The sequence below is a fragment of the Salmo salar genome, chromosome 04 (genome assembly GCF_965601325.2).
Source record: "Salmo salar chromosome 04, fSalSal1, whole genome shotgun sequence".
Taxonomy (NCBI): Eukaryota; Metazoa; Chordata; class Actinopteri; order Salmoniformes; family Salmonidae; genus Salmo; species Salmo salar.
This window is the reverse complement of record NC_138294.1, coordinates 23,585,627-23,599,209: the sequence shown is the minus strand read 5'-3', so window position 1 is coordinate 23,599,209 and position 13,583 is coordinate 23,585,627. Positions and strand designations below refer to the sequence as shown.

Genomic DNA, 13,583 nt, shown 5'->3' with positions numbered 1-13,583 from the left:
CATTATCTGGGTCCTCATATGCCAACACAACTACAGGCATAGAATTAGGAATTAAAATACTATATAATTGTATAGGATCTCTATGACTACAGCCAACAATACACTGTATAATTCATCTTAGGCCTATTAACCATTCTACTACAATTGAAGTGGCTTGCATTTTATGTTAGGGAATATTTAAACATGATCCAATTAAAAATAGAGTCTGTGATACATAATTCATTTAGTTCCTTTTTTAACCAATGTTAATGATTTCCTGCAAAGCTAAACTCTTTTCTCTCGCTTAAAGACATTTATGTCACACCTACATTTAGATTTAGACTGCATTCCATTCAGTGGGTTTAGCTGCCGTGGTGATAGGAACGGGCTGGCTAATAACATGCCTGAACATACATATTATATATATATATATATATATATATATATATTTTTTTTTTTACATATAAATGCTGTGAAATGTTTGTAAAAAATATTATTCCTGCCGCTATTTAGTGATTATCGTATATCATTCAGTAATAAGTTATTATATTACTTTTGAATCCTTATTAGATTAGTATAGATTCACTCTGATAACATGTTCTTCCAGCTTAGACTAGTTAATACTCAGTCTTTCTGGGATAATGGAAAGTGTTTAATGCCGCACTACTTTTGCAGTTATGAAAATGACTGTAATATAAACGTAATACATGTTTCTCAATGAGAGGCAACTGCTTTATATTCCGTAGGCCTAGGTAAAATGACTTTATCAGTGACAACAACTATGGCTTCTTTCGTTTGAAAATATTGAAATATTTAAGGGTCCAAGATTCAGACAAATACATGCTTTATCTCATTTAGGGTAGAGTATTATTTAACTACATTTAGATTCAAATATTAAAATGTTGTTCTCAAGCTATATATATATATATATATAAGTCCTCCTCATTCTGAATTGGTTCTGATGCATGCCATGCCCCACGTGGTAGTAGAATATATAAGTCCTCCTCATTCTGAATTGGTTCTGATGCATGCCATGCCCCACGTGGTAGTAGAACCTAGAACTTTCCCAGCACGGTCAAATCATTGGTCGATCAAAAAAATGAAAAATCTTCCAAATTCCCTCCAAGATCATTTACATTATAAGAAGGATTAAATATTGACTGTGAATAAAATACTGTCTGGAGCAATCTTTAATCTAGGAATAAAAGTGACTACAAAGGCTTGTTAATTACAGACATAACTAAGATAGTCACTGCAGTTCAATTAAAATTATATTAATTTTAAATGAACGCCAATTAGTGTGGCAATGAAAATGTACATGATAAGATAATTAAAGTCATTACCTTTTTTCTCTCCAATATTTATGAATTGTTAATTGGAGTGGAGGAACAATCAATGAACTGGTAATGAACTTCAAAGTACTTTTGTTATGTTTATAGAAAATATGGATGGACCTGGTAAAAGGCTTTGCCTCCATCTTTCCACAAACCAGTTAATGTCACGAGTTCAAAACAGTTTCAAATCTATGCGCTCGCTGTGCGTTATAAAATCTAATAATGACAAAAATCCCTGTTTTTTATTTTATCACTGACGGGCAACAATTCTAATTATTCCAGCTTTAGTCCATTAAGTTTCACAAATGAATACTGTCCCGCTATTATTTCTGAAGTGACCAAATAATTTAGGTCAACTTCAAACCCATAGAATTTGAATGATTAGAATGGTCAAATAGGTTCAAAACCCGTTCTACTCCTTCTATTTCTATGGTGTCCCCATATTAATATAGAGAATAAACAAACGGTGCTAGCTATATTAGCTTAGCATAGTGTCACCATAAGCTCCTATGAGGGAAGTTACAGCGAGTTAGTGGTCGAAGGAGATAGAAAGAGGTGCTTAGCCAAGAGGCTTTGTAGAGTAGTTAAACATTAAGTTCTTAAGTCTGTCTAGCGATGGCTGTGGCCCAACAACTCAACAAGTCTAGTGACCGAGTGGCCCACTTAGGGGACTAGCTCTGCCAGCGAGAGGCAGAGAGGGTGTCGCTATAATAATTTGGGGGTTGCTTATATTTGTTCTGTTACACAAAAGTGGGTCGCCATTGTACAGCGCCCCTGGAGCAATTAGACTTGCTCAAGGGCACAGCAAAAATGTAAATGTTTTACCTTGTCAGCACCTTAAGTCGCAGTTGTAAATGAGAACTTGTTCTCAACTGGCCTACCTGGTTAAATAAAGGTGAAATAAAACAAAACAAACCCAACACGCTAACCTGGAAGCTACCTGCCGCCCCCATCTGTCTCATGTCTGTTAATATGGGGAGGATGTCATACACAGCCCTAACCTACCCGGACTGTTACCCCTATCCTTACCCCAATACCCACATCTATCTGTCAGGATATTACCCCTGGAGCTCCTTATCAGCAAGACAAGCCCCAGTGTTCATGTTCAACACTAACCCAGCAGCTATTATGTACCATTTAGCAGAGACCTTTTAATCCAAAGCCACCTATAGTCATGCATGCATACATACATTTTGACACACGAGTAGAGTCGAACCCACTATCCCGCCGTCGCTGTGCTCTACTACCAACTGAGCTAGAGGACAAGCACCTAGTGAGATACCAACGAGAGAGGTAATGAGATTTTTTCTTTTTGGATTGAAACCGTAGCTAGAACATGTTTTCTTCATGACATAAGTGCACTGTAAAACGTAATTACACCTCGTCCCTTATCCACAGAAACTGAATCCTGATAGGGCTGAGTCGCGGCCTTGAACGCACTTTAAATCTGAAGTAGTCAGCCCTTATCCCTTATCTAAGGTACACATTTGAGCCTCGGCCCAGCTCGGTGGCATAAGTCAACATGGAGGGGGCCCACGTGAGGTAAACAGATACTTCACCTCTTAGGGGCCAACCTAAGGAAGAGTTCAAGCAGGTATAGCTGACCGTGACTACAGAGTAAAACCTACGGACAGCTTGAAGTGGAATGACAAAGGTACTGGTACTCAATTTAATTTTACAGTCCTGGTGATCATATTTACATTTTACAGTACTGGTGATCATATTTACATTTTACAGTCCTGGTGATCATATTTACATTTTACAGTCCTGGTGATCATATTTACATTTTACAGTCCTGGTGATCATATTTACATTTTACAGTACTGGTGATCATATTTACATTTTACAGTACTGGTGATCATATTTACATTTTACAGTACTGGTGATCATATTTTAGAGCCAATAGTCAAGGTGGTATAAAACATGGAGGTGCCGGATGATACTCTGTACCGGTAAGTACCAAGCCCACCTCAAACACTGCCTACATGGTCAGCCGCAGGGCAGCGCCCCTAGAGCATGCTAGGTGCCTTGCTCAAAGGCACAACGGCAGGGGGATAACTAACTAGGCTAACTAGTACCTTGTCGGGTGTACTCGTCCTGTTCACGGTGCACCATCTCCTTCACTCTGCTGCTGTACAATAGTCTGGAGGAGTCCTGGTGGTCGAAGGCCTTGAGCGTCTCGCTGGAGCTGTAGGACTTCTGGGTGGGTACCCTCGGTCCCGGGCCGCCGCTGCCGCACTCCTCGCTGTCGCCGGACGAGCCCGTGTAGCGCCGCTCCTTGTCGCGCCTGCTCTTGGTCAGCGAGCAGTAGGGCCTGCGTTCCTTCACGTCCATACTGCCAGCATGCTTCGCCGACCCCGGCGGATAGACACAAACACGGCACGGACCGGGATGCTGGAGGAGGAGGAGGATGGGGGGGGGGGAGGAGGGAGGGTCTGCCCAACCCGCTCCGCTTAGGCTCGGCTACCTGGAGAGAGGGAAGACAGGGAAAGAGAGAGGGAGGGAGGGGAAGAAAATGAAAGAAAAAGTGTGAGACACAGCGGTCAGATAGCGCTAAGCTGTGCACTTAATCTTCCCGGGATCCTTAAATCCTCCCCACCTTCTGGAGTGTTCAGCAGTGCTAGTGTGTGTGTGTGTGTGTGTGTGTGTGTGTGTGTGTGTGTGTCTCAGCAGGGCCTGAGTGCATCGGAGTGAGGAGAGGCAGGCAGGATACAGCCTTTAGGAACTGAAGTAGGGAGGACAGGGGTGAGAGGGGAGTGGGAGAGGGAGAAAAAGCCGCGGAGGCGGGGAGAGGGTCACTTAATTGATTACTCCCGTCCCCCTGATCTGGTATGTGTCCAGAGTTGCTGATAAGCACGACACATCCATTAGATAAAAAGGCCTAACTGAAAGCAAAGCATAACGTGCGTGTGCATGTGTGTGCGCGTGTGTATCAAAGAGGAAGGAGGAAGGGGAAAACATTTTCAATCTTTCATTAAGCCCTGCTGCCATCAAGAATTAATCAAATCTACAGACAACATCCTGAGAACAAAAAATAAAACAACATACGTGTGTGTGTGTGTGTGTGTGGTGTCAGAGTAATAACCATTGCATGTAGTCCCCCCGGGCGTACTTTTCAAATGTTTATTAGCCCAAAAACTTTCTCTCTGCTTCTAATTTTGCGTTCTGATCATTGCGGCCATTTTAATTTGGGAATCTTGGCTGGTCCTTTTCTGGAGGTCTCCCAGAGATTGCGCATGGCTGCTCTTTCTCAAACATATATTTTTTTTCCCACTTCATCCGTCTTTTTTTCTCTTTTAAGTTAACAACATATTTCTTGATAAGGTTTTCCTGCGTCAGTTTTCTAAACTCGTGATAGCAAAGCGAGGGAGGCAGTTGGGAGGTTTGGAAGGTAGATTCTCCCTAATGAAATGGGGAGAGGTGCTTCTACGGCCATATAAAATCTGCGATGCCGGGAACACAGACGGAATCACGGAATCCAGACATTAAAACGGATTTCATGAATATTCAAAAAATGTATTGAACTTAGTAGGGAATCAACTAAATGTACTGAACACGTATTAATTTGCCCAGGTTTATCATAAGACATGAAAATAATTCATCAGTGATTTGTATTTCCTGTAACTTTCTGAAGAGGCAGGGAGAATTCCCCTGTCTATGTATGTGACTCTTTGTGTAGATTTCTCAATTAAATGTTAATTACAAAATAGCCTATGCTTACCAGGCAGAATGATATCATGATTATTTGCATCAATCCAGTGGGTATTTGTTAATCAAACTCTACCATCACATGTACTCTACAATAATACTGCTAAACCACTGCCTCTTGCTAGGTGCACACTGGAATTAAAGGGTAATTACACCCAAAAATGTAAATTGAAAGAGGGGTATCCTGATGTGGTTTAAGCACTGTTGTGGATTTACAACATCCAATTTAGTTGTATTTCTATAAAAAAAAATTAAAGTGGGACTTTGAGAGCTTAAAAAAACAAAACAGGGGAAAATGGAAACCTTTAAAAACATAATGGAGAAAACGGAATTTGGGAAAAACGAACTAACGGTAATCAGGCAAAACATAAAACAGATTTGATAGGGCTTTGCTTCTGATCAGAAGAGGAGAATATCAGCCTTTCTCTGCCTTCTCTCTCTCCTCACTATCAGGAGGAATTGAACAGATGACAAAGAGAGAACGGGAGTTATTTAAAGGGTAACGTTAAGGTATGCCAGGCTGCCTCTCCTGGTTAAAAAGGTTGACAGCATCATTTGCTTTTCCACCACACAACTGTGTGTGTTATTAGGTCTTCCTAAGCATGGCAGTGGATAGACAGAGTAGGGGTTGGCTTGGGTGACTTTTAGGGGGTTTCCCTGCCATGCCCTGGGCGCTGTCGGCTGTCCCACCTCATGGTCATCTTCATTTTTTATTTGTCTTTTTATTTTATTTTTATTCCACACACCAAATACAAACATACGAACAGCAACTTACAGACAAATACACACAACGACTAAATTCTCATCTGCTCAGACCCAAATGCTCACACCCCCATCCCTAGTGCCTGCCTTATTGTTGCCGTTAAATTGTATCAATTTGTTTCTCTCATTCGCCCATGCTATTTCAATATTTCAATAATCAATCATTACATTTTTACATTGTATTAATGATGGCAGATTGATTGATTCCTACGTTTTTGGTCTACGTTTTTCGTGGTCATCTTAAATAGACAAATAAGTCTACGGCGGTGGCATATCAGCAGCCCCAACAATGACAAATTATCATTCATGAATATTAATACTGATTTTCGAGATACCGTATGAGGAGAGGAAGAGAGAGGGAAAGAGAGGGAGAGACAGAGAGCGAGCGACAGAGAAAGACGGCTCCTCACACTGCTGGTTTATAGTTTCGTAAAAATGTACTGAGGCAGACAGGAGGGCAGAGTGAGTGAATGAGTAACGGAGGGAGGGAGGGAGAGGAGGAGAGGTGACTGAGCTGTGAGAAGTGCTTATGGGGGAATGAGACTTAGTGTGTGAATCAGATCCGCAGCAGTGTGGTGATCTGTCAGGATCAGTCAGTTAGACAGACCAGGGCTGAAATTAGCATTAGCATTTTGTCACCTACCAGCCACACTAGGCAGGGCAGCTGCAGCTCTGATTCTCACACCATGGCCCCCCTGGTAGGGCCCCTTACATGGCCTCTCACGGCCCCTAGCTTCACATCCTCAGCTGGGCCAACCCAGCACTCCACTGCTAGTAGTGTGACATAAATTATTTCAATTCACACACATTTGTTGTCTCATAAATATTCCCCAGGTCGTTGCTGTATTGTAAATTAGAATGTGTTCTCAGTCAACTCACCTGGTAAAATAACGGTAATATATATATATATATATATATATATATATATATATATATATATATATATATATATATATATTACCGTTATTTTACCAGGTGAGTACACACACACACACACACACACATACATACATACATACATACATACATACATACATACACACACATACATATATACACACACACACACATATACATATATAATTTTTGCACACAGTCATTAGTAATATATATATATATATATATATATATATATATTACCGTTATTTTACCAGGTGAGTACACACACACACACATTATATATATATATATATATATATATATATATATATATATAATTTTTGCACACAGTCATTAGTAATAGGTTTATCAAACACAGATTACTTTATTGGATAATATCATTTTCTTCAATGTTTACAATAATTTTCAGCTTGACTTAATACTAATGTGTCGGATTTTATACAGAGAAAGCATTATTAACATCTCCTCTGAACATTATACGTATTTAAATTGTCAAAACATTACACTAAAACGGATTTAATCACTGAAAACAATTATTCATTCAAAGCCAAAATTGGTAAATGTGACCAATTTGCCCCCCTCCGGTGACACAAAAGAGAGTGACAACGTTCATCTGATTTGTCTGAGTCTAAATGAAATTAGGTCTGGCTGATCAAGTGCATTATTGGTCATTAAATTCCTAATTAAAAAGTGCTTTGGTCCAATGACTGGAGCCAGAGTTTTAAATGGGAGAACACTGTGGCTGCAACACTATTATGGTAATGTGTTCACATAATAACATTAGCGAAGACGATATCATTTGTACTTCAGTCAGAAACACAGACAGGAGAGAGTACCGTAGCTACACAGTTATACTTCAACAACATTTCAAGGGAGATGTTTCAATAATTGAGAGCTATGCATTGACACACTTGGGTTCCCGAGTGGTGCAGCGGTCAAAGTCACCGCATCTCAGTGATAGAGGCGTCACTACAGACACCCGGGTTCGAATCCAGGCTGTATCACAATCGGCTGTGATTGGGAGTCCCATAGGGCGGCGCGCAATTGGCCCAGCGCCGTCCGCGGTAGGCCGTCATTGTAAATAAGAATTTGTTCTTAACTGACTTGCCTAGTTAAATAAAGGCAAAAAAAATATGCATAGACATACTGTGTGCTTCGAGGCAGAGTTGAAATCGTGTGTTCTTACAATGAAATGCTGCTGGTTCATATAAATGTCTCTCCTGCTTTACCCTGGATTTCTTTCTTTGATTTGTCTTCTTATCATCATCTCTTTTCATGGAAACTTACAGTTGGATTTTGATCACAGAGAATAAAGGAAGCAGAGATGCTGTCCGTTGCCCCACCTGATGGAAAACACCCAAACTACAAAAATACCCAAATTAACAACCACTAAAACCTTTCATTGTATTTGTGTGTGTTCTTAACTGACGCCAATGAACGCTGCAACAAATCTAATTAAATCCAAGTCACTCAACTGTCATTAGAAAATACTAAGTAAACATACGCTTGCTAAACCCGCGGGCCAGCTGAAGTGAAGGGGTTTTAAACAGGTGAGAGAGAGAGAGCTGTAGAGTTACTGTGGTTTTACAGTGGAACAGCAGAGCAGGAAAATACACTCCTGTGACAGACAGGACTGTTTCGCATGTAAGTACATTATCTATGCCACACACACACACACACACACACACACACACACACACACACACACACACACACACACACACGCACACACAGTCACACACACACACACACACACACACACACACACGTCAACTGGCAACACCAGCTGCTGCTGATGTAAGCTCATTCCTGTTTTATTAGTTCCCTTCTCCATGTTCTTTCAGTCTTCACTATGATGAAAAGATGCAATCGTGATACCTGTGAAACACCTCATCAGCAATGAGCTGTGTGTGTGTCTAGAATGTGTGTATTCTCCCCAGGGCTGTTTACGGGGTGACCTCAGAGAGGCGCCTGAGAAAGCCTGCTGCTTCACCTCAGGGACACTCTGCCCCCTGCTCCACAGGACACACACAACCCTGCTGCCCTCCTGTCTACAAACCATCCCCCTCCGCCAGCGCCCACAGGGGCGCTGGCTTCAGCCAGCCACCTCAGGCAGTGTTTGTCCCCTCTTTCTAGGTAAGGCCATCTGGTACCACAGAGGTCTGAGCAACACACCCTGCTCATTTATGTCACATGTCATTCAGCATGAACACGTAGATCAATGCCTTACAGCGTGAGAGAGGGAAGGAGGACAGGAGAGGAAGAGGAGAGAGAGAGAGACAACAAACATAGAGAGAAAGAGGAGGGTGGGGTAGGGAGTGCAAGCAGTGAAGCAAGGGGGACAGAAACAAGGTAAGAGAGAGAGGGGGAGAAACTATTTGCACATTGTTACATCACTGTATATAGACATAGTATTATTTTGGAACTTCTGTGAGTGTAATGTTAACTGTTCATGTTTATTGTTTATTTCACTTATGTTTATGATCTACTTCACTTGCCTTGGCAATGTTAACATATGTTTCCCATGCTAATAAATCCCTTAAATTGGAGAGAGAGAGAGAGAGAGAGAGAGACGAGAGAGAGAAGAGAGAGAGAGAGAGAGATGAGAGAGAGAGAAGAGAGAGAGAGACAGAGAGAGAGAGCTAGAAAGAGAGAGAGAGAGAGAGAGAGAGAGAGAGAGAGAAGATGAGAGAGAGAGAGAGAGAGAGAGAGAGAGACGAGAGAGAGAGAGCTAGAAAGAGAGAGAGAGAGAGAGAGAGAGAGCTAGCAAGAGAGAGAGAGAGAGAGAGAGAGAGAGAGAGAGAGAGAGCTAGAGAGAGAGAGAGAGAGAGAGCTAGAGAGAGAGAGACAGAGAGAGAGAGAGAGAGAGAGAGAGAGAGAGAGAGAGAGAGAGAGACAGAGAGAGAGAGAGAGAGAGAGAGAGAGAGAGACAGAGAGAGAGAGATATAAAGGCCAGGGACATGTAGTTTAATGTACTAAGAGAACAACAGGAATACCTCCATCACCATTTACTACCCCTGCCACCATTCACTCCTTAAAAAACACTCCCTACACACTTCTCCCATGCAACAGCTTGGAAGCATCAGGCGCTGCTATTCCACTATCCACTGTTTTTAATGTGGCTCTTTTTTTCTCTTAAATAAACACGGGGTCGCTCAGTGGAATGATACAGAGCCAAGGCACAAGGCATCCTCCCGTAATGTGAAGCAGACATGGGGCGGCTGCAATTTCTTACAGGTTTCAGGGCTGTATTCATATAGCGTCTCAGAGTAGGAGTGCTGGTCTAGGATCAGGTCCTCCCCTATTCTTATAATCGTAATCATTATGTTCTAAAAGACACACCTGATTCTAGATCAGCACTACTACACTGAGACATTTGAAGAATACGTGCGCAGGCATCCTTGCCATAATGTGAAGCAGACAGAGCCGGTCGGGGTGGCTGATCTGCATCTATTTTAATGGGTTGTTCAGCTCTGGTTCAACTCTGTCTGGATCTGGTTCTCCTCACTATGATGCCTGGCTCAGAACTGAAACCCTCCCTGTCTGGCTCAGTACTGAAACCCTGTCTGCCTGACTCAGTACTGAAACCCTCCCTGCCTGGCTCAGAACTGAAACCCTCCCTGTCTGGCTCAGAACTGAAACCCTCCCTGTCTGGCTCAGTACTGAAACCCTGCCTGCCTGGCTCAGAACTGAAACCCCTCCCTGTCTGGCTCAGTACTGAAACCCTGCCTGCCTGACTCAGTACTGAAACCCTGCCTGCCTGACTCAGTACTGAAACCCTGCCTGCCTGACTCAAGTACTGATACCCTGCCTGCCTGACTCAGTACTGATACCCTGCCTGCCTGACTCAGTACTGAAACCCTGCCTGCCTGACTCAGCATTGAAACCCTGCCTGCCTGACTCAGTACTGATACCCCTGCCTGCCTGACTCAATACTGATACCCTGCCTGCCTGACTCAGTACTGAAACCCTGCCTGCCTGACTCAGTACTGAAACCCTGCCTGCCTGACTCAGTACTGAAACCCTGCCTGCCTGACTCAGTACTGAAACCCTGCCTGCCTGACTCAGTACTGAAACCCTGCCTGCCTGCTGCCTACATGCTGCCAGATGACAACACTCAATGGGAACTCTGGAACATCTTATAACAACCAACCAGCATGCACACACGCGCGCGCGCGCGCACACACACACACACACACACACACACACACACACACACACATACGGAAACATTGTACAACAACCTAACAATCGTTGCTGGAACTCAAAGATAGCAGATTAAAGAGGAAGGAGACAGAGGAGGTTGTAACAACTTTGTTTATCCCACAAATGTTATCATAAAACAGGAGGTTTTCTTTTTAATCCCACGGCAGCAGGCAGATTATGGGAGTCATCAAGATGCGGAACGAGGGAGTGGTGGATAAGGAGAGAGAGGAAAAGGGAGAGAACGCAAAGAGAGAGAGAAAAAAAGAGAGAGGAGGAGAGAGAGAGAGCCTGACCCATATATATTGTGAGAGGATGTTTCTCTGTGTTCCAGGTTGCCTTGGTGTTACCTCTCTCTCTCTCTCTATATATATATATATATATATCCCCCCTCTCTCTTTCTTCACACGGCCCCCTCTCTCCCTCTCTCTTTCTTCACACGGCCCCCTCTCTCCCTCTCTCCTGTCTGTAAGATAATCAGAGGATCCCCTGTATAAGGTGGCAGAGGTAAATAGAAGCAGAATGTCCCCTGGCTCGTCTCTTCCCTGTTGATGGCAGTGAGGTAGTACAGGTACCCTGACCTCCCTTGGCGATCTATAAACACAGAGACGTACCTCTCTGTTGAATACACAAACTATCATGTGCGCGCGCACACAAGCGTTGGGCAAACTGCTGAACGCAGCCCCTACTATAACTAATCACAAATCGCTACGTTGAGGATGAGCAGAGTGATGATGTTGATGTTTATGATGGTGATGATGCGGCTGATGCTTTTTTACTAGCATTACATCATTACCACTTTCCATGGTATTCCTCACAGACACTAACACAGATACTGCAGGGACAGTACTATCTCAGCCAGACAGCCTCGGCTCTCGTCTGCTTTGTCTCTTCTCTCTCTCAGCTTCTGTGTGGCAGCCTCACATAACAAGAGGGCATGGCCACCGAACAAGGGAACAGAAGGGAAGAGAACGGAAAAAGAGAGCAGGAACAGGAGGCAGCATAGAGAGAGAGAGAGAAATAGTGAAAGAGAGAGAGAGAAATAGTGAAAGAGATAGTGAAAGAGAGAGAGAGAAATAGTGAAAGAGAGAGAGAGAAATAGTGAAAGAGAGAGAAATAGTGAAAGAGAGAGAAATAGTGAAAGAGAGAGAGAGAGAAATAGTGAAAGAGAGAGAGAAATAGTGAAAGAGAGAGAGAAATAGTGAAAGAGAGAGAGAGAAATAGTGAAAGAGAGAGAGAGAAATAGTGAAAGAGAGAGAGAGAGAAATAGTGAAAGAGAGAGAGAAATAGTGAAAGAGAGAGAGAAATAGTGAAAGAGAGAGAGAGAAATAGTGAAAGAGAGAGAGAGAAATAGTGAAAGAGAGAGAGAGAGAAATAGTGAAAGAGAGAGAGAGAAATAGTGAAAGAGAGAGAGAAATAGTGAAAGAGAGAGAGAAATAGTGAAAGAGAGAGAGAGAAATAGTGAAAGAGAGAGAGAGAGAGAAATAGTGAAAGAGAGAGAGAGAAATAGTGAAAGAGAGAGAGAAATAGTGAAAGAGAGAGAGAGAAATAGTGAAAGAGAGAGAAATAGTGAAAGAGAGAGAGAGAAATAGTGAAAGAGAGAGAGAGAGAAATAGTGAAAGAGAGAGAGAGAGAAATAGTGAAAGAGAGAGAGAGAGAAATAGTGAAAGAGAGAGAGAGAAATAGTGAAAGAGAGAGAGAGAAATAGTGAAAGAGAGAGAGAGAAATAGTGAAAGAGAGCAGGAAGCAGCGTTGAGAAAGGGATTGAGAAAAAGAGAACAGTTTTAACTGAAGGCAGAGTGGTAGTGGATGGTGTTAGCAGCCAGCCGCTGAGAGAGTCTAAGCAGAGAGACTTATGGTTCGGGGTCTTTACGGAAGAAATGTAGCATTGCAGATGTTTTTTTTTTTGTATACTGTTGAACATGGTGTGGAATTGGAACTCCTGGGGTGAGTTACAGTCACAGCAGTGCTCTGAAACCAGACGGGGGACGGACATAATCAGCTGGAACAGTAAAACGTTAAATGGAAGGAAGACGCCACATATGAAATAGAAGAGATAAATAAAAGGCAGCGTGTAGGTTATCAAGTCAGGCTGAGAGAGATACCGCTCAGAACACAGAGTGGAGAACGGTAGATAGAGGATAACGAGAGAGAGGAGAGGGGGAGAGAAGGGAGAGAGGAGAAAAGGAGAGAGGAGAAAGAGAGAGGGCAAGAGGAGAAAGACAGCGAGAGAGAAAGAGAGAGAGAGAGAGAGAGAGAGGAGATCTCTCATGATCAAAGACAGTCTCTCCAGAATAGATGTAAGGAAAGAGAAACATCTCACTGTGCAGTAAAATAAATGACTGGATGACCATAAAAACCTTGCTGGGTTTTTAAACCCAGATCTATTTGCTTCTTGCCTCCTCTGGTTTACAGTTGTAAGACATCTGAAGGACCCGTATCAGAAAGTATCTGGACAGTGACATGAGAAGCTAGTTATGACCAGAGTGTCACTCTGGACACGGTGACGTCAATTCACCGTCTGGATGGAAGGATGAAAGGATGTGGTAATTGAGGTAAGATATGCCTCTGTCTCATCTCTCTCTCTCTCTCTCTCTCTCTCTCTCTCTCTTTCTCTCTCTCTCTGTCATGGAGATCTGTCTCTTCCTGAGCCAGATATGTAACATAGGAATGAGGGAGGAAGGGAGAATGAGTGAG

General features: G+C 42.8%; 1 protein-coding gene across 10 annotated transcripts in view; it reads right to left on the bottom strand.

Annotated features, from left to right (window-relative positions):
• LOC106602442 (teneurin-3) overlaps positions 1-13,583 on the bottom strand; it is a 401,337-nt gene that overhangs the window by 303,090 nt on the left and 84,664 nt on the right. For all 10 annotated transcript variants that reach the window (XM_082974188.1, XM_082974185.1, XM_082974186.1 and 7 more), the window contains one exon: positions 3,392-3,780. In XM_082974188.1, coding sequence (XP_082830314.1) covers positions 3,392-3,647 — 256 coding nt within the window. In that variant the 5' untranslated portion in view covers positions 3,648-3,780. The remainder of the gene's footprint in view (positions 1-3,391; positions 3,781-13,583) is intronic.